This window comes from Alexandromys fortis, unplaced genomic scaffold, assembly GCF_014885135.2.
Source record: "Alexandromys fortis isolate MF-2015 unplaced genomic scaffold, M_Fortis_MF-2015_v1.1 scaffold_175, whole genome shotgun sequence".
NCBI lineage: Eukaryota > Metazoa > Chordata > Mammalia > Rodentia > Cricetidae > Alexandromys > Alexandromys fortis.
In genome coordinates, this window is record NW_026068065.1 from 257,824 (window position 1) to 277,743 (window position 19,920).

A 19,920-nucleotide genomic window follows, 5' to 3' on the forward strand; every position below is an offset into this window, starting at 1 on the left:
AGGGAAGGAGAGAAGAAGGAAGCAAGGAAGTAAAGGAAAGAGAGAAAGGAAGGAAGGAGGGAGGGAGGGAGGGAGGGAGGAAGGAAGGAAGGAAGGAAGGAAGGAAGGAAGGAAGGAAGGAAGGAGAGAAGAAAGAAGGAAAGAAAAAGAAAGGAGAAAAAGGAAATAAATTAGCAGTGTTCTGAAAGCAGATGTAACTGTCAGGGCCCACCATCAAATGGAAGTGGTCACCGCTATGGTTTATTGTCTTTTCAGATGGGTTACTTATGAATATGGCAACTACAGAGGCCGACAGTTCCTACTGTCTCCTGCAGAAGTGCCAAACTGGTATGAGTTCAGTGGCTGTCGCCAAATAGGTTCTCTCCGGCCCTTTGTTCAGGTATGTGAATTTCCCCTTCATGCTTTGAGTAGACTCCTTGAAAAATACTTTTATAAATATAGCTCAGCCTTTTTAGTTTTGATTGGAAGCTTGGCATTGGCTCCTCTTCCTTCGGTATTTGGACATCAGATTTGTGGTGCCATGAGGTATGGATATTTCAGAACGGCCACCAAGCCCAGTAACACATACGCATGTGTTGGCTCTGGTTGTCCACAGGTACACTCCACGGCCCGTCATTCTGAAATGTCCTCAATCTCTTAGCATTGAGAACAGTACTAAGATGCTTAGCACGTGACCTATGGGTGTGGTCTCCCTCCTTGACCATGTGCTTCACTTTGGACTCTTCCAAATGTCACTCTGTCTCAGTTCCTCAGACAGACAGCACAGCTCTATGTGACTGTCACTGGGTTTTGTCTTCTAGAAACGAATATACTTCAGACTTCGAAACAAAGCAACGGGGCTGTTTATGTCAACCAATGGGAACCTAGAGGATCTAAAGCTTCTTAGGATCCAGGTCATGGAAGATGTTGGTGCCGATGATCAGATCTGGGTCTACCAGGAAGGATGCATCAAATGCAGGGTGAGCATTCAGGGTTGCACAAGAAAATGCATCAAATGCGGGATGAACATTCAGGGTTGCACAGGAAACATGCATCAAACACAGGGTAAGCATTCAGGGTTGCACAAGAAGATGCATCAAATGTAGGGTGAGCATTCAGGGATGCACAAGAAGATGAAATGCAGGATGAGCATTCAGGGCTGCACAGACAATTCCCAGAGAGTTTTCAGAAATAAATCAGAAGGTTTACCCTCATAAAAAAAGCTTCCCAGGTGTGACAGAATCAGAAGCAGGGTTAAGAACTTAAAATTGGAAGGGAATCTAGCACTAATTCAGCAAGGGAGTGACGGCATTTGTTTGCTCAAAGCCTTAAGCTAGAGTGCCCACACAACATCAGAAACCACTCTGGGGCTGGTTCTGTTTGGAGAACCCACAGAGTTAGCTGGGCGAGGGAGGGAGACATGTGTGGTACAGCACTGTCCACTTCCTAATGGTCACATGCTAGAAATGAAAAATGGCCGCGTGCTCTCACTCCGGCCGCAGCAGACATGTAAAAGCAATGGCCGGATCCCATGAGACAAGCTCATGCACTCTTGCGGGCATCTCCTTTGGTCCTTAACTTTATTGGCTTGTCTGTTTGCTCCCGATACTTTAAAACCTTGCTGCCCGTGAGTGAGCAGGGACATGCCCATTTATTATGTCTGTTGTGCCCGAGGGAGAATCGTGCTTTTGCAAGAGAGACACTGCTTAGACACGGAAGAAAGCAGCATCAAGAAGCAGGGCTAACTGGAGGACTGGAGCTGAAACAAAGGCAACTCTGCCTGGGGATCATTTCAGTGAGCGACAGTGGGGGCCCAGCCATTCCAACATTTCAGTGACTTTATATGATACCTCATCTCAGGATGTCAAGGATAAAAAGTGAAATATCACAGATGATCGTAGTGCTTTCAACACTGTGTGTGTGTGTGCGTGTGTGTGTGCGTGCGTGTGTGTGTGTATGTGTGTGCCGTACCCAAGGCTTCACACGTGCAAGCCAAGTACTCCCACTGAGCCATGTCCCCTACCCGGAACAGCCCAGTTTGAACAGGCTAGCACGGTGTTAGCAGTGAGCCATGCTGCTTTTTACTTCATGAGGGACTTTTAAAATCCTTGCATTAAAGCACTGTCTTCAGAGTTTGCATTTTCCTGCTTTTTCTACCTGCATAGCAGACTAATTTAGAAAATTTTAGGTGTTCCTCATGAATGAATGACAAGGAGCCAGTGAGTGTAACTTCAGGTTTTAAGGGGTGGGGCAGGGGCATTTTGAGGCTGCTCTGGTGCAGTGCCAGAGAGGAGCAGGCATGAGCCGGAAACTCAGGCCTCGGTGAGCGGCAGATGTGGCCTCATAGCATGCTCAGTGCCGACACAGAACCGTCACGGTGGGCAGCTTACTGTACTGAGGTTCTCTTTAGTGTTAACAACTTGGTCCCCGCGAGGCTTCTCTTAATGGTCACAGCGAGTCTTACAAGTCTCAGAGTGCATGAGAATTGAGAACTCACCCCCACCGTGTCATCTGAAATAGAGGGCCTCTTGTCTGGCTTCAGCTACTCCAGCTCAAAGAGGCAGTGGCTCATGTGGAGTAAAGCCAGCCAGGGACTGTGATAGCGTTAGACATCCCTTTGTGAGACTGGAGCATGTCCTGAGACAGACTGTTGTTTCCCAAGCAGATAGCGGAAGACTGCTGCCTGACGATCGTCGGCAGCCTCGTCACGTCTGGCTCTAAGCTGGGGCTGGCCCTTGATCAGAATGTCGACAGTCAGTTCTGGTGCATGAAGTCCGATGGCAGGATCTACAGCAAGATGAAGCCAAATCTAGTCTTGGACGTGAAAGGTAAGCACCGCGCGTTTCCCCGTGGTAACGCTCCGTTCTCTGGTTAAGGAAAAGCCTGTTGTAACATGCTGGCTGTGCTGCTAATACACTGCTGGCTCCAGGGAATGTTTTGTTGTTGTTGTGGGAATTGAACCAAGGGCCTGACATTAGCTGAGCCTGTGCTTACTGAGCTATAGCCCCAGCCCTGTTTTCACTGCAGTGCTAGGCTGAGGCTTTATCCGGTCAGTGTAGCTGGTGGTTCTCATCTACATAAAGGTAGCTTTTCATTGAAAAAGACCCAAGTTCTAGAAGGAATTGCAGTGTATTAGGGTTCTCTAGAGTAACAGAACTTATAGAAAGAACTTTTCCATAGAGAAAGGGTATTTGTTAGAATGACTTACAGACTGGTCAGCCAAACCAAAGGAAGCTCCAGGAATCTGTAGTTGTTCAGTCCACAAGGCTGGAGGTCTCAGCTGGTTGTCAGTGTACGCTGGGATCCTGAAGAAGTAGGCTCCGAGGCCAGTGAAGGGATGAACCTGCTAGCCAGGGCAAGAGCAAGCAGGCAAAGGAGGAGGCTTCCTTCTTCCATGTCCTCATAGAGCAATGGTTCTCAACCTCCCTGATGCTGCGGCTCTTTAATACAGCTCCTCATGTGTGGTGAGCTCCAACCTTAAAATTATTTTGTCCCTACCTCATAACTGTAATTTTGCTGCTGTTGTTAATTGTGATGTAAATATCTTTTCCAATGGTCTTAGAAGAGAGCTGCTGTTATACAGGCTTCCAGCAGAAGGCCTAGCCCACTACTGGGGGTCTTCTAATCTCAAAGATATGGATTCGAAGTGGCTCTTCCCACTTCACGTGACTTAATTAAGCAAAAATCCCACAGGTGTGCCCAGCCATTTTGAGGTGTTAATTCCAGATGTAGCCATGTTAACAGCCAAAATAACCATCCCATACAACCTGGAGTATTTCAATATAAGTTAATGAAATTTCAGTGAAGCTAGTCTCAAGTGAACTCATGGTGCTTGGGAAGAAAAAGCTGGGCCCGTGGTCCAGCTTTTTCTCCCGTGGGCTAGGAGTGTGTAAAAACACAGTCTACTAGCTTTGTCTATAGAGTTACTCATTCAGGAGGTGTGAAGGTGGGGCCCTCAAGTGTGCTTTTCTAACAAGTTCCTGGGTGTTGGTGACAGTGATGGTTTGAGCATCACAGTACCACTGACGGCGACTTAAAACAGTAGGCGAAACCAACCTAAACGACATACGGCACCTCAGCGAGTGGGCACTGTTGCCGTTTTCGAGTCTATTAAGGCGAGCTTAATCACACCCTGGGATGCTTTAGAATTTATTTGTTCATTATAGTTACTGGATTTCTAACTTTGAGACAGGAGGTCACTCTCTAGCCCAGGCTGCCCTTGTCTCTGGCAGCCCACCCACCTCAGCCTCCTAAGGTCTAGAATTCCAGGTGTTTACTCTGCCACAGCCAGGCACCTTCAGTGATTAATGCACTTTTCCCTATCGGGAAAGGTTGTAGCCGTGAACTGGCAATCGTGTGGCCACACTATACTACCAATGCTTCGAAATCGCTGCCAGAATTTGGCTGAGTTTTTACTTTAGTCCGGGCCAAAGCTGCCATTGAAAATGAGTAAGTCAGGGCAAAGACACGGTGATAACACCGGGGGCGCTGGTAACTGCACAGAAAGCAGGGGCTTTGCAGCCCTGGTGGTTCAGGTAGGTAGGGGTGGCGGCCCACTAATCAGTCAGAACAGACACAAAGAACCCAAGGGGCCTAATGGCGCTCAGAGAGGCGAGCGAACAGACTGAAGGAAGGCAGAAGCAGAGAGCATCAAAACTTAAGCGATGTGACTACTGATTGCGTAGGAATTGCACATAAAACTCAGTGGAACCCTTGGGTATGAGAAATGACCAGCGCTAGAGACCATGCCTCCTACACTGCATCTGTACACAGACAAGATGTACACATCCATCTCCTGGATGACTCCAAGCTTGAACCATTTGAGAACCTCTGACCCAGAGTGGCCTTTATTTACTCTTCTAGGGCCTTTCATGCTGCCTGCACAAGATAAGTTTCAAAACCTCCAGCGAGGCTGGGATTCTAGCTTGGCAACAGAATGCTTGCTTCAATTCCTAATCGTACCTCCCCATTGGAAAGATGGGGTATTTGGGTAAATGTTACGGGGAGAGGAGGGGAATCACAATGTTCAGTTCCCCCAATGCAGCTGAGCACTGGTGCTTCTCTGATGGGATTAACGTCCTAGGTCCAGAGCTGAGGTCACTGTAGTCCTTAGGGCATTTATTTTAGTCTTCAATCTTTAGTCTTAGGCTCTGTGTTAGACACTGGGTATCACAGTGAGGAAAATGGCTGGCTCTGTTCTCCATGGGACTCCTCTCTAGAGTTTTACTCTAGCGTTCACAGATGTCAGTCCCACCTTCTGGCGTGCGGGTACTGGCCCGTAGGTCTGTGTGTTCTCAGTGCTTACTGCAACAATGCAATAGTTGTTTTCCTGCTCCCATGAACTTGGTTTCTCAGAATGTGGAAGCATGGTGCCACCTCCTGGACAGGAGAGCGGGCTGCACGGCCAGCACGTTGGCAAGAGAAGTGCAGACACAGCTCTCCGCGCTTCTGTACTTAGTAGGCGCCTGTGGTTTTCATTTGTTACCTACTAAAACTACAGGACTTACTAGATGAGTCTTTCTTCTTGCCTTGTGTTTGGGGAGAGAGTTGTTTTAGGATGATTCCAGACCGGGTGTCCTGTGACAACAGTGGAAGCTGATTCATGCTCAATTTAAAGACATCAAAAGCCTGGTAGGATTGCACACTGAACAGGCAAATCAAACTACTATGGAAAGCATAGAAACTAAAAGTGAACCAGAAAAAAAAGGATAACCCCAGGTTCTGTCTTTTCTTTGTCCTTTGCTGGCCTTAAGTCTGTAATCTTTCTGCCTCAGCCCCGTGTGGGGTTACAAGCCTCCCGACTGCATCTTTCTACTATAAGCTGCCATTTAAGGGAATACCAGTGATTTATTTTAATTAGGATGTAAAATTTCTTTCAAATTACTCCTCAGTTCTGTGCACCAAGAACTCAAATATACCTGTGGCAATGGTACCCTTCTCAGACAGACGGGCAGGTGTGGATGTTACCTCAGAATACACAGGTGACATGGGTGTCAGGACTGCCACCGGAAGGGGTGACCTGGCTTACATCACTTGCACACCAGAGACCTGGCCTTCAGGGAAGCGCCGTCTTCCTAGCCATCTCTAAACACATGGCAAAGAGAAGGGTTTTGCTTTTACAGCCATTTAAATATTCACCTGCCTTCTGCATCATTCAAACAGAAATGTTTTCTAAAAGAAAAAAAAAATAGCCTAGCATGTTTTAAATTCTTCTCAAAGTCAAAAGAATTAGTCACATTATTTCACAAGAACTTTGTAGGTTTCATGGTTCTAATGGCACTGGGTAAACACGGAAAGGATGTTAAGGCAACAGAATCCTGAAAATGAAAACAGACATTGTCTTTAATACTCTCTGAACTCTTGGATCAGTTGGAGTTTTTTTAATCCCTTTTTTAGATTTATTAATATGTATGACTGTTTTACTCGTATGTATGCCTGTGCACCTTATGAGTGCCCAGTGTCCTCCAAGGTCAGAAGAGGGCACTGGACTCTCTGGAACAGGAGTTGTGGATGATTTTTGAGCCACCCCGATGGTGCTGGGAATTGAACCCAGGTCCTCTGCAAGAATAAGAAGTGCTCTTAACTGCTGAGCCATCTCTTCAACCACAGCTATCTTGATGGAGAGTGCAGGGTTTGCTGGGAGCTGATTGGGAGGCTTGGAAGTCCTCCAGTTCCCTGTGCTCTGCATGACTCCTAGCTACTGAGCACTATGGGTGCTGAGTGACAGGAAGCCCGTTCCTTAAAGAATGAAGAGATGAGCTCCTTCCCCAGCTACTCTTTCAGACCCTTTTCATGTTCTAAATGTTTCAAAGGAGAAGAGAATCTTGTTTCTTTGCTTTGAGGATGAAACATGATTTTGGGACCAGCTGTACCCAGCACCCATATTCATTTCAAAGAGGTCCTTGGTGGAGACGCTTCTGCTGAAGCAGATAAAGCAGATCAGACAACCCTTTCTGTTTTAATGATATTTCTGCTGAAAGAGGGTACTGCTGCTTCTAACACTAAAGAACCTCCTGTTTTCACCAAGTACCCTTGGAAAGGCCCCTCAAACATCCTGATGAGAGAAGTACAGGGTTCTTACAGCGGTATCCCACGTTATTTCACACACCCAAGTTCTGAGCAGTGGGAGTCTTCTGTGTCCTGTACATGCATCCGGGTGTCATTCAAACCTGTAGCCTAGTGGCAGCTATTTTCATTATGGAGCAGAACTCATTGCCTCTGTCTGCCTCTCCCGCAGCCTTTCTCTGCACTGGCATCATGTGTGCCTGCCTGTTCACAACGATCTCACATCCATGATCTCCCCAAGTACATCTGTACAGCATCGTTGCTTTTCCCTGATGCCCCCATTTCAGATGTGATAACAGTAGAGTGGCCTATTAGAGCTGGGTAGAAAAGGGGGAGCCAGAGGCAAGATGGGCTGTGTGAAGATGCTGGTCCCCCAGATGGACTTTACCCACACACCCCAGCAAGCTGACCTCGTCCCCTGGATACCAGAACTTCTCTACAGCACTTTTGTTCCGGGTTCTCTCTCATTCTTCCATGCGTTGGCATACTTCCTCGCTTCTCCCCGGCACAGTTCTTACTTTTTTCTCTCATCCAGGAGGTGCGCAGTACGATCAAAACCACATCATCCTCAACACAGTAAACACAGAGAAGTTAACACAAGTGTGGGAAGCCATGGTCCTGTGACCCTGAACCAAGAATGCAGGAGTGTTTCCAGATCTTCTGGCCACCGTACTGAAGAAAAATAAAATTACAGAGCTGATGCACTGATGGAGGAGCCAAGTGGAAAGTGGACCAAAGGCTACGACAGGGAAATTATCTTTTCAAAGTCGTTTGAATTTGAAGCCAATAGTTTGCTGTTCTTGTTTCTTGCCTTGGGTTTTCTCAGTAACTCCTTAAACAGGTTTTGGGTGTAGATGTTCTAAAGATCAAGACCACGTTGTAACTTATTTCCAGAGACAAGACCTCTGAGTGTTGACACCCGGATTCCCTCAGATTGCTCGTCAGAAGACTTAGCATGGGAGGCTGCTTTGCCAGACTTCTGATCCACTGCCTTAACATTTACTGCTGGATGGCAGAGTGGGAAACTCCTATATACTCAGACATGTTCCAAGGAGTTTAGCGAGTATAAACAAAACACTATTTTCAATTAATGTTCAAAATGAATAAATTTGCAAATGTTCATGTTGATGTCAGCTCATGAGCAGAACTGGGATTATTTTAGTTCTCTCGTGGGCTATCCTCGAGTGTCACACATAGTTTATTGCCTTCCCTACAGCTGCTATGGGGACAGTATTATGGCCTAATTTATTAACCCTGACTTTGTCACCTACCTAGAATGTGGGAGCCATATTCTATAATTTTGGCTAAACCTTGAGCTTTCAGCCTGGTGGTCCCAGGGCCACCAGCAGGACTGCTACGGATCTGAAGACACTGGGACCTCCCTTCTGAAAGCAGATGTGGTAGCGCAGGTGAGGGTTACTTTTCTAGCGAGTGAGGGAGAGATCCCGAGGGCTCTGTGCAGTGCTAGTGCAGAGACCCAGAACTCTGCAGGCAGTTCGGGAACAACTGCCCTGATGGACTGGCCCAGACTCTGCTGCTCAAACAGCACATTGTCCTTTTGAGCAAAACTGCCAGACATTTTCTTTGAACGTCTTCCTCATTTTGTTCTTATCACAATATTGGTGCTCTTGTCCACTTCCGCTTCACCTGCTTGAGCCTGTTTGGAGCCAACAGCAGGCAAGTGTGCTCATCTGAATAGTTTCTCTGCAGCTTAAGCAACATGTGCACAAAAAATAGCATTTAGCATGTCTGTCTTCTTAGATGTACATCTCTGACTATAGGCCTTTTGTGTGTGATGCTAGAGTATGGTGGGGTAACATATCCTATCAAAAGCCTGTTTGATTTTACCTCTTGAATAAACTTATTCCTGGCTAGCCATGTGATAAAATCCTGGAATCAATTTAGCGGTCCTCTAACACAGCTGAGAGTCGTGGGTTAACTGCAGGCACTTCTTAGCTACCTTTAGGAGCGCTCACGGTGCACTCAAGTAAAGGTACCTGCCACCAAGCCTAAGGACTGGAGTGCTGTGCACAGAAGCTACACGGCAGAAGGAAAGAACCGAGCACTGAACGGTAGCGTGCCATTGCACATGTGCCCACACACATACACACGACAGAAAAACAAACATTTATTTTCATTATCATTGCAGAGGGACATGCGTGGAGTGGGGAGGGGGTCAGAAAGCAATTCTGTGGAGCCGCTTCTTTCCTCTCCCCCTCCTTCATGCGGGTCCCAGGGCGTGAGGGAGAAGGCTTGCACTGTTAGCACCTCTCCCTGCTGCGCTGCCTCACCGGCCCTTACATAAGGTTTAGAAACACATCATCAAACTTAAAATCTAACTTGGAAAAATATCGATCGGGGGCTAGATGTCTGGATCACAGGCACTCAGTGAGGAGACAGCAGCAACCCCTGGCAAGCACATGTTTATTTAAATAACGTTAACCACAGTCTTTCCCCGGGCGTGGCCTCTTTCCACCTTCAGGAAGGCTTCTGGGACTTCAGAAAAGGGGAAGGTTTGTTCAATAACTGGCCGAATCTACAAAACACAAGAAGAGACAACGGGTTGATAAGGAGACCTATGCTCTCTGAGGCAGACAGTGTCTGTAGATATCCTTCAATGCCTGTCTCGGGGGCTCTGCATGTGCTGAGGGCAGGGCTCCAGCTGCCTCTCCTCCTCCCTCCTCTCCACTTTTACTGTTTCACCTTTACTCCATCTTACTCCCCAGTAACGCTGTCATTCCTATTCAGAGCCCTGCAAGAGCTCCCACACCCGACTTCCCAAGACACACTACATCCTAGCCTCATGCTGCTTGGCATTTTCATTTTTTGAAAATTCTATTTTATTTGTGTGTGTGTGTGTGTGTGTTTTGTGTGAGTGGTGTGGGTATAGACACATGTGTGTTATCTGGTGCATGTAGAAAATAGAGGACAATTTTTGGGAGTCAGTTCTCTCCTTCTGTCCCTTCTGGGTTCTGGCTATTAAAGTGGGCTTTGGCTTCACTTGGCAAGTGCTATTCCACTGAGCCATCCCACTGGGCCTCCCTGTCATTTTCTAACGCTGTATGCTGTTATCTGTGTTAGCCTCGCGTCTGCAACTGTGCACCCCTGGCCTCACAGCCCTTTCTATCCCCCACCTGCAGTGTGTTTTTCTGAGCTGCTCTAGGAGCCACTGAGCCCCCTCAGAGCCTGCAATTACTACAGTGAGTGCAAGTCTCTGTTGTGTTTCTAGCTGTGCAGGAAGTAGCAAGGCCCTTGCTGCACACATCTCTGTGCTCCCCTCATAGGTGTGCACACACACGTAGTTTGTTTTCTAGTCTTAAATACATGCATACGTATTTACATACACAGAGCAGAAAGCATCTGTGTATCTTTATATATCTATAATACCAACATGTAATGGGTGCTTACTTAAGGCTCTAAAATGAAAAGCCATGAGGTAGGAAGCAGGCATCCTATATGAGCTCTCTGGGCGTGGGGAGCTCCACTCAACAGCCCACAATGCTTACAAGATAAAGGATGAGGAACCACCAGCTCAGTCAGCTCAGTGGCATCTGGGTAATGCTGGCTACCTTTACAGTTCCTTAGCACTGGCAGAAGTCTCCTGAAAGCAGGTCCAGGCAGAAGTACACCTGAACGCTTCCTTCCAAATGTCTAGCAGAAAGAGTGTGTGTCCACTGGATACCACACTAGACTGCTTCTCACTGCTCCACTGACAAGGGTCAGCTGCCACAAGGCACACACTGACGCACAGCCAAGACGACCCTTTTCCTTTGACAAGAGGAAGACATACATATTTTATGATGTTCGGATGTATCTGATGTTATGTCCTCTGATGTGGCTTTCAGAGCTTCTCAAGCACACACTCCTCCTCCCATGAGCTGATGATTCTTCTGCATCCACAGATCCCTGCAAGCTCAGACTCACAGTAAGAGCCGAAGTGCTCCCACGATAGACTACCCAAGTTACATAACTTCAGAATAGAGGTCACTCCCATCTTATGAAACTTTAGGTCACTGAACTGAGTCAATGTGCCCGAGTGTCAGCCACTGCTCTCAGCACTGCCCAGAGCTGGCCATTATCATCCCTGCTTTTCATCTACACCCAGGAAGGAAGGGAAAGGAGCTGGAGATGACAGTGAGTCATCACGGCCTGAATCCTGGCCTGCCTTCCCTGTGTCAGCTGAGGATCTGGTCTCTAAGCCCTGCACCGAGCCCCAGCAATGACAGATGCTGTGGTACACTGCCTATGGGGGGTGTCACTAATTGATAGTCCCCAGCACACTGAGTAGGCCCTCAGATCCTTCCACAACACCGGAGGAACACATTCAGAGCTGACCTGAGCTGCCTTCTCTGCTAAGAGAAAGAAGGCACTTGGGCTGTTCCAGCACTCTCCTTAGAGCTCCAGGATGCTGTGTACTAGATGCCATTTAACTGGTAAATGAATGACCCACGCCCACACTTCAAACACATCCTCCACTGCCTCTCAGTACAGTGGACTCAGACTCTGGATTGCTCTGCGTAAGTTCCAGAGAGGTGTGCACCCTTCCGCAGGAGTCCCGGGCCTTTCTGCTGACTCTCACGTACCGAGGCTGCCACCCATATATGCTCTCAGCCTACCAGGTTCACTACACCTCTCCCTGCAAAGCACCAGCCTAGCACAGTACACAAAGCAGACTCCACCCAGAACACACAGCCTGAGCCGTCATGCCAGGCTCCCTTCAGAGCTCTCTGCCGGAGCCACAGACAACTTGCTGACTGGGCCTCTGCAGCGGCTGCACACTTTAATCTGGCTGGGCAGGCCCTTTGTGACAAAGAGCCCGAGAGGGCTGACTGTGGCATAATGAGTCATTCAGCAATTCCTGTAAGTGACAATGAGAAGAAAAGGGGGGAGGGTGGCCTTCAAATTACAGTCAGGATCTGTGAGTACAGGGAGATTAACTGGATCATGAGACAGTGTCTATGCACAGCCTCACGCTGGACCTAGAATGCGTGCTTGTGAAAGAGAAAGGGATCAGAGTTAAACTCCAGAGGGGGGAAAAGGTTACTCACAGGAAAGTGGGGATGTCTATGTGATGACATTGCTGTAGTCCACTTGGCATGCGGAGCCCTGTTATAAATCAGGCAGGCACAAAGCCACACTTCCCGCTGCACAGACACCCGGGGATCACAGGTGGTCATTCAGGAACCACCCACAGAAGCAGCACTTATTTGGTGTGGGGTCTCCAGCGTGCACCTTCCCTTCCTTAAACAGGATGGGATCTAGCGCTTGTTGCCTTGGCACCAAGAACATCACCCTTCCCAAGTATGACCACCCTTCCAATAGCATTGCTGTTTACAGCCACTGGGCACGCCTCTGAGGGGCAGCTAAAAGCTAGAGGGGATGAGCATCTGAGCTAAGCTGCTGATCAGAACAGGACGCTGAAACCGAGCAGTTGTGTGGTTCACACAAAGCTGGAGCTCGCAGGAGAACAGCCAAAGTGAGGACCTGGGATACCTGACTATATGCCCAATGGGAAGAAGGTGGTCTGGGAGTCGGTCTGTCCCCATTTCCCTAAGCTCCTCATCCTCTACAGGCACAGAAGCTGCAGATATCAGAAGGTGAGGTACATGAGGATGAACCAACAGATGCAGATACCATGGAAGATTCAAGAGCTCCTGGTTTAAGTCCAAATCCACATCTCTGCCAATGGGCACTAGGACCGCAGTCCCAGAGCCCTCTCTGGGAGTTATACTCCAGTTTCTGTTAGGCCTGTCAATATAAGGGAGGAAGGTAACTCAAAACCCCCAGAGCTGAGAAGACAGCAAAAGGAAGAGGTGAGGTTTGTTCTAGTTAGCTTTCTTGGGTACTTCCTGAGTCCACAAAGTAACATTAAAACTGGAAGATGGGTGTGGGACAGATGAGGGATGGTGGATGAAGGTGTGCTCTGAGATATTAAATGTATCCATCAGAAGAGATTCCAGGAAGCATTCCTTTCCAGCCATGGGAGTGGAGGAGCTCGGTATCGTTCTCATGGAAAAAAACCTCAAGACTCGCTTAGAAAAAAATCAGAAAAGTCAGTCATGATGGTCACACATGTGACCCCAGAGCCAGGGGCTAGACATGAAAGCACTAAGACTCCGAGACTAGCCTGGGCTACAAAGCGAGGCCTAGAACCTTCTTTCAAAAGAAAACAAAAAGGGGAAAAAAATTAGAAGGAATTCAGAAGCATTAAGGCTGCGATGAGATGCTAGAATACCAGGCATGCTAACCCTCCTCTAGTGGTTCTCATGACCTGTTCTCCCTGTGGAGCAGGATCCAGCTGAGTATGAAGCTTGAAGCTTGGCCTCCGAGAGGGACTGGAAGTTATCTACCTCCCAGATCAGTGCACTCCCTTTCGAAGCTGTATGTCTAATACAGTGGCCGCTAAGTACATGTGACTAGTTCAAATGTAATCAAGAGAGTAACCAAAATGGAAAAGTCAGTCTCCTGGCTACACTAGCCACATTTCTAATACTCAGCAGTCACAAATGGTTTAGTGGCTACCTGCTGACCAAGAAGATGGACAATTCCACCACCACAGAAAGAGCTAGCGGACAATGTTGACGAGGAGGCTAACTATTCACAGCAGACTGTGAAACAGAGCACTAGAAGTCCTCAGCCGATGGTACAGACTGAACTCAAGCAGTGGAAATAAAGAAATAGCAAACTCTGGGAAGACAACACTGATGCTCAACCAAACCTGAATGGTCAACTAGAATTCCGAAGAGACCTGTGAATATTAAATACACGACAAAGGGTTTTTAAAATGTCATGAAGAAGCCAGGCATGCTGGTGCAGGAGACTGGATCTCTGTGAGTTTGATGCCAGCCAGAGCTACATAGTGAATTCCAGGAAAGCCAGGACTGCATTGAGAGACCCTGTCTCAAAAACCAAAAGCAAACAAAATACCGTGTGAAGAATACATTTTGCAAATAAGGATATGCAAAATGGTTAAAAGGGCCAGGTATGGTGCAGGCCTTTAATCTCTGAATTTGATACTACCTAGTTTACATAGCGAGTTCTAGGTCAGTCAGGGCTACATATCAAGACCTTGTCCTAATCAATTAATCAATCAATCAATCAGTAGGAACTAGGTAGGTGGCTCATGCTTGTTATCCCATCCACTCATACAGCTAAAGTAAGAGGATCACTTGAGCCTAGGAGCTCAAGGCTAGGAAGTATTTTTAATAATCATAATAATCAATGAAATAAAACGTCTTTCTTCCATACTTGACTTCCAGTCATCTAGTTTCCTTCTTCAAGAACAACCAACATTCCAAGAGCTCTGTGCATTAGATCAGTAAGAATACTGGCCCTACCCAAAACATTCACACCCGAATTCCCTAGGCCTGTGACAAAAAGTGGCAAAAGGCTTTGCAGACATGATTAGGGTAAGGGTGCCCAAAGCAGATCACCTCGGGTCAATGAAGTAGAATCATAGGATTCTTAAAAAGAATAAGACAGGTCTCAGAAGCCTGTGGTCACTAAATCCTACAGAAGGCAAGCAAGCAATCCTGCCTCTAGGAGGACCCCAGATCTGCCAGACCATTTTAAACTACCGACTTTCAAGATCATAAAATAATAAATGTGTGTTACTTTACACCATTGTGTTTGTGGTAGTTTGTTTCAATCAGAAGCTAATGTGCATACATAAACAAATGTAAATCAATATTTTCCCCCAATACAGAGTCATCCTTACCAGCATCTGCCTACTGAGGACAGTAGAGAGGTACCAAGGTTTCTCTTTCTAACCCATGCTAACCAATGGTATAAACACATCTTACTTTTTGTTACAGCTTTTCATTCCCAACCAAAAATGGTCTGCTAAATAGTGTAAAAACAGGAAATGCTTATTGTGCTCAGGATTTCTCCTAAGCCTGCCACGGAGCTGCAGGTCCACACAGACCTTCTGAGCAGTCCTTTACACTCCGTGCTTACGGAGCTGCAGGTCCACACAGACCTTCTGAGCAGTCCTTTACACTCCGTGCTTACGGAGCTGCAGGTCCACACAGACCTTCTGAGCAGCCCTTTACACTCTGTGCTATTAATCGATGATCCTTCGAGACGACCAGAAAAGCGGTTTTCACACGGATGTCTGAAAGCCCAGGGTCCTCAGCAGTGGGAGCAGTTGCAGGAAGAGGAAACACTATCAGAAGGCTGCTCTCTGCCATCCCGCCACCAGCACAGGGTTCCTCTCTGCCTTTTCCACATATGACCAAGTTTTTATGGTTACTGCCAAGTTAACTATGTGCCTAGGAAAAGGATCAGGAAACTTTTTTTGTTTTTTGTTTGTGGTTTTTTGAGAGAGGGTTTCTCCATATAGCAGCCTTGGCTGACCTAGAACTCACTCTGTAGACCAGGCTATCCTCAAACTCACAAAGGTCTGCTTGCATCTGCCCCTGAGTACTAGAATTAAAAGTGTGCACTACCACCACCCCGCTAGGATCAGGAAACTTTTCTCTCTTATTTTTCTCATTTAGGGTTAGGAAGCTTACAACTCCTCTCTGTCTTGAATTTTTTCTAATGTCTTGAATGTTTCTTCTAAAGACAGTGTCTCATATTATAGCCCAGGCTGGTTGTAGCAAGGTTAGGGTCAGGGTTAAGGTTTCTCCCATCTGGCACTGAAACAGGAATAAGCTACACCATATCACTGCTTTCTTAGCAGACTTTCAGTAATACACTTAATAGTGAATAGTGTTGTGGGCCATACATGGTCTACAGTTTTTGTTTTGTATTGTATTGTATAGGTTTGATGGCTGGAAAGATGGCTCAGCTATCAGAAGCACTGGCTGGTCTTCCAGAAGACCCAGGTCTACTCCTAATATCAACAGGGCCATTCACAGCTGTCCACAGTTCCAGTTCCAGGGGACTTGATGCCCTCTTATGGCCTGCACATGTACCAGACACATAAGTAATACATAAATATACATGCAGGTAAACAGCCATACTCATATAAAATAAAATAAAAACATAAAACCTGGGGCTGGGGAGATGGCCCAGGAGGTAAAAGTAGGCCCTGTCACAAGGACCTGAGTTCAGAGTCCAGTCACCCATGCAAACAGCCGGGCATGATCATTATCACCTATAACCCAGCTCTGGGGGAAGGCATGTGGAAGCAGAGACAGGTAGCTCTTGGGAGCTCAGTCTAGAGATCAAGATTCAGGGAAAGACCCTGTCTCAAAAAAAAAAACAAGGTGGAGAGGAAGACCCTCAACTTTGACCATTGGACACCACATGCACATATACATTCACGGGAGCATTTGTACCTGCACACATATGAACACAAACACATATACTACACACACATGTGCACGCATGAATGAGCTCACAGACACATAAATAAATAATAGAAAATTTTAACTGCTTTTAAAATACAAAAGCCATTCTTAGCTCAGGGGTCATACAAAAATAGGCCTAAGATTGGATTTAGCTTACTGACTATATTGTGCCAGCTCCTGGCTAATACAATTAAAATATTGTATTGGCCTTAAAATTCAGATCCAAATTGTACATCGCTATAATAAATATGAATATGAAATCCTACTATTATCAGAAAGCCTCATGGTGACAGCTAAGGTGAAAAGGACTCTGAGGTCCCCATATACTTATAAATGTCAGCGCCTTGGCTCCTTGTCATCTTTGGCCTGATAATGGTGGACACATTAAAGGCAGAGGGCTCTAATGCCTGAAATGTTCACAGAAAGCCACCCAGCCAGGAAGCGAAGAGACAGTGTGAGGACAGTGCTGATAGGACTGCCTCCTTCTATGGCGGATCTGCAGCTTCCTTCTCCATGCTTCCTGGCGCACACAGGGCTGACAGGGTTCTGTTAGTAACACTAGACAGATGCTTGTGTGTGCAGGGGTGGTCTGTGTAGGGATGCACATGTGCGTGCACGAGGAAGCCGGAGGTTGACATGGAGTGTCTCCCTTTCCTGCGCTACCCTATTTTGAGACAGTCTCTCTAACTGACAGAGCTCATTGATTGGTTACACCGACTGGCCAGCGAGCCCCTGGTGGCCTCCAGTCTCTGCTCCCCATGCTGAGGTCACAGGCATGTGCCACAGTGCCTGCCTTTTCCATGGCTGCTGCTGCTGCCATGCATCAAGCACCTCACCCAATAAGCCACCTCCTCTGCCCCAGACACATTTTTAACCAGGAAAATTCAAGTTACAAGTGGGCAGAACCAGATTTTCTTCCCATTTTTAGACCGTGTCAGTCCTGATGTGAAACAAACAAGAGGGAAGATGACGAGACCACAAACACTAAAAACAGGCTAGATTTCCAAAAGTGGCTGCCTTACTATTTATTAAAATACTCTGGCCTCAGTAACTGCATGTCCTTGAACTGAAGTGGATGCGCTCGCAGTTAGTACTTTAAACAAAGCTGGGCTTTCTACGGATGCTATACTTGTAAACCATCAGATAACTATTGGCACACCTGCGCAAAGGAACATTAATGAGGCTATTTACAAAACAAGGCCTAGAGAACATCTTATTGTCCTAATATGAAATAAATTTAAGAAGGGTGTCTAAAAACAAAAGGGAGGTGAGAAATGACTCAGGACTCACTTGTCTTTTCCTGTCTGGATAGAATGCCTCTGGGATTTTCAATAAACTAGTCATACTGGTTTGTATAACGAGCAGAAGCTCAGGGACTGAGCGATGGCGTCAAAAGTGGTTTTTTGAAATAACCTCCACTTCCAGATTTTGAACCGTATGAATATATTTATCCAACTTAGAGCAGTTGGCTTAGTTGTTCTGTGCCTTTACAACTTTACAGAGACAGCAGCTACACTCCTCTCTCAGGCTCATGCTAACCAGACTCACTAAGTACTCCTCAGAGCTTTGAAGAACTGGATTGTCCTTGTCCAGCTGAGCAAGTCTTTTCTAATGGCACAGTCTGCAATGTCTGCTGTTACCCCTCACAATTTCCCAGTAGACAGAGACAGTGATCACCTTCAGATCACAGCAGGGACATGACAAGACGCCTGACCTCATCGTACCCACAGCCACCGATCGGCTTATGCAGGCCCAGAGCTCTTCCCTGTTAAAACAACTTCCAAAGCTAACATCTGAGCAGTAGAAAGAGTCCTCCTTCAGGTACATTTCAAAGGCATCTTCTTCCTCCATGTCCCTTCTCAGCTGTTCTACTGGTTATTCGCCAAATTTAATGGGTGCATATATACAAATCCCCTCTCATCTCTGTTGGGTAAATAGACATTTCCAAGTAGAGACAAAATCATAATATTTTGAATACTATGTGACAAGCATTTGGCAGTGTGAGCAGACATCAGGACAAACAACACCATGTGTGTGTGCACTCCTGGAGGACAAACACAGTGACCATGGGGCCCCATGAAACACTCTCTTATTTAGTGATGGTTCCATTCTTTGTAGCATTAAAGGAAGCATACCTGTGGGATGTGGAAGAATCCTATAAATGTTAAATGTGAGCCTGTTTCTACTCGGGATGCACCAAGACACAGAAGTCCATAAAAAGGTTCACAAACTTAAAACCAAAAACAGTTCCTACTAATCTGGGCTATCACAAACCATATAGTTCCTTGACTACAACAGAATTGAACAAACCAACAAACCTTAAATGTTTAAAAAGCAACACTGAGAATTTAGGATAGAGGGGAAATGGAGGGCAGGAGGGGGAGTAAGAGGGAGCAGGGAATGGAGGGAGGGGACACTGTAGTAGGAATGTCTTATATGAGAGAATTTACAAAAAAGAAAAAGAAAAAAGAAAGAAAAAAAGAACAATTACTGAAGGTGTAATCTGGGGAGGCTTTCACCCTCCACGAGCCCTGAAAAGTATGTTAATACCCTCAAATGGAGAACTAAAACTCTCAGCAACGTTCATTTTCTGCAAAGTACCCTACTGGCCAGGCATTAGACATCATAGAAAAGCAACTTGTTGTCTCTGCTCAAGTTCCCATCAATCCTCACCCATACTTGCACTCTTCTGAAGGCCTGAGGAACCACTTCTCACCTAGGTATTAGGGGGTTGAGATCCAGTACTGTTCTCCCTGTTATCTGGAAAACGGCTCACCTCCTGGGCAGCTTCACCATCAGACTGAGGAGGCTCCAGGAGTTTTCCTGAGAAATTTCAAGCACCCGCTCCCCTTTGTGCAGAGGGTTCCATTTCTCAAAGATTGTTACCAAATACCAGTCACCCAGCTCAGATCCCACTTCTGCTACTCAATAAACCCGTACCTTTAGAACTATCATATAATGCCTCTCCCTAGCTTGTCCCTTGATCTATAAACAAAGGGGGTAGTATAAGTGTTACAGCTCTGAAGGGAAAGGTATCCTGGCAGTCAGGAGCCAAGGAATACCACAAAGTCACACTGCACAACAAACCTCACACAAGAAATGCATTGGAAGTCACAAGAGGGTGGCTGCCTCTACTCTCAAGAGAAGTAGCAGAGAGCTGAGCAGGAGGCAAGGTTTCTTTGGAGTGGGGGGAGCTTTCCAGGGTAGCCTGTGACTGGTGGGATTCTATGGCCTGATCTTGGGTGTTTTTTTTCTGTAGGGCAGAGCTTGGCTGCCTTCATCACCAGAGGCAGAGACTAGTCGTTGGGGGGGGGGGGGGGGGGGGGGGGGGCGGGGGGGGGGGGGGGGGGGGGGGGGGGGGGGGGGGGGGGGTGGCTGGCCACTTGTACGCCTTGACGGGCTTACAGGTAGACTAAACAGGCTAAGTTATTGTGCAGACTGAGCAGTCTCACCATGACTGGCATGGCAATAGAAAAAAACCACAGCACCCTCCTCATACCCCATCCCCTCTTCCCGGAGTGTTCCCAGGGATGAGGCCTGGTGGACAGTCTACAAGAAGAGTGTCAACAAGACAGAGTTA

The 19,920-nt window shown here is 46.9% G+C and overlaps 2 protein-coding genes across 4 annotated transcripts in view; one reads left to right on the forward strand and one right to left on the reverse strand.

Annotated features, from left to right (window-relative positions):
* Crybg1 (crystallin beta-gamma domain containing 1) overlaps positions 1-8,920 on the forward strand; it is a 68,215-nt gene extending 59,295 nt beyond the window's left edge. The window contains exons 17-20 of the mRNA XM_050120508.1: positions 256-379; positions 801-959; positions 2,645-2,807; positions 7,580-8,920. Coding sequence (XP_049976465.1) covers positions 256-379; positions 801-959; positions 2,645-2,807; positions 7,580-7,668 — 535 coding nt within the window. The 3' untranslated portion in view covers positions 7,669-8,920. The remainder of the gene's footprint in view (positions 1-255; positions 380-800; positions 960-2,644; positions 2,808-7,579) is intronic.
* Positions 8,921-9,448: 528 nt separating this feature from the next.
* Positions 9,449-19,920, reverse strand: part of Rtn4ip1 (reticulon 4 interacting protein 1) — a 41,734-nt gene continuing 31,262 nt past the window's right edge. For all 3 annotated transcript variants that reach the window (XM_050120505.1, XM_050120504.1, XM_050120506.1), the window contains exon 9: positions 9,449-9,580. In XM_050120505.1, the coding sequence (XP_049976462.1) occupies positions 9,473-9,580 (108 nt within the window). In that variant the 3' untranslated portion in view covers positions 9,449-9,472. The remainder of the gene's footprint in view (positions 9,581-19,920) is intronic.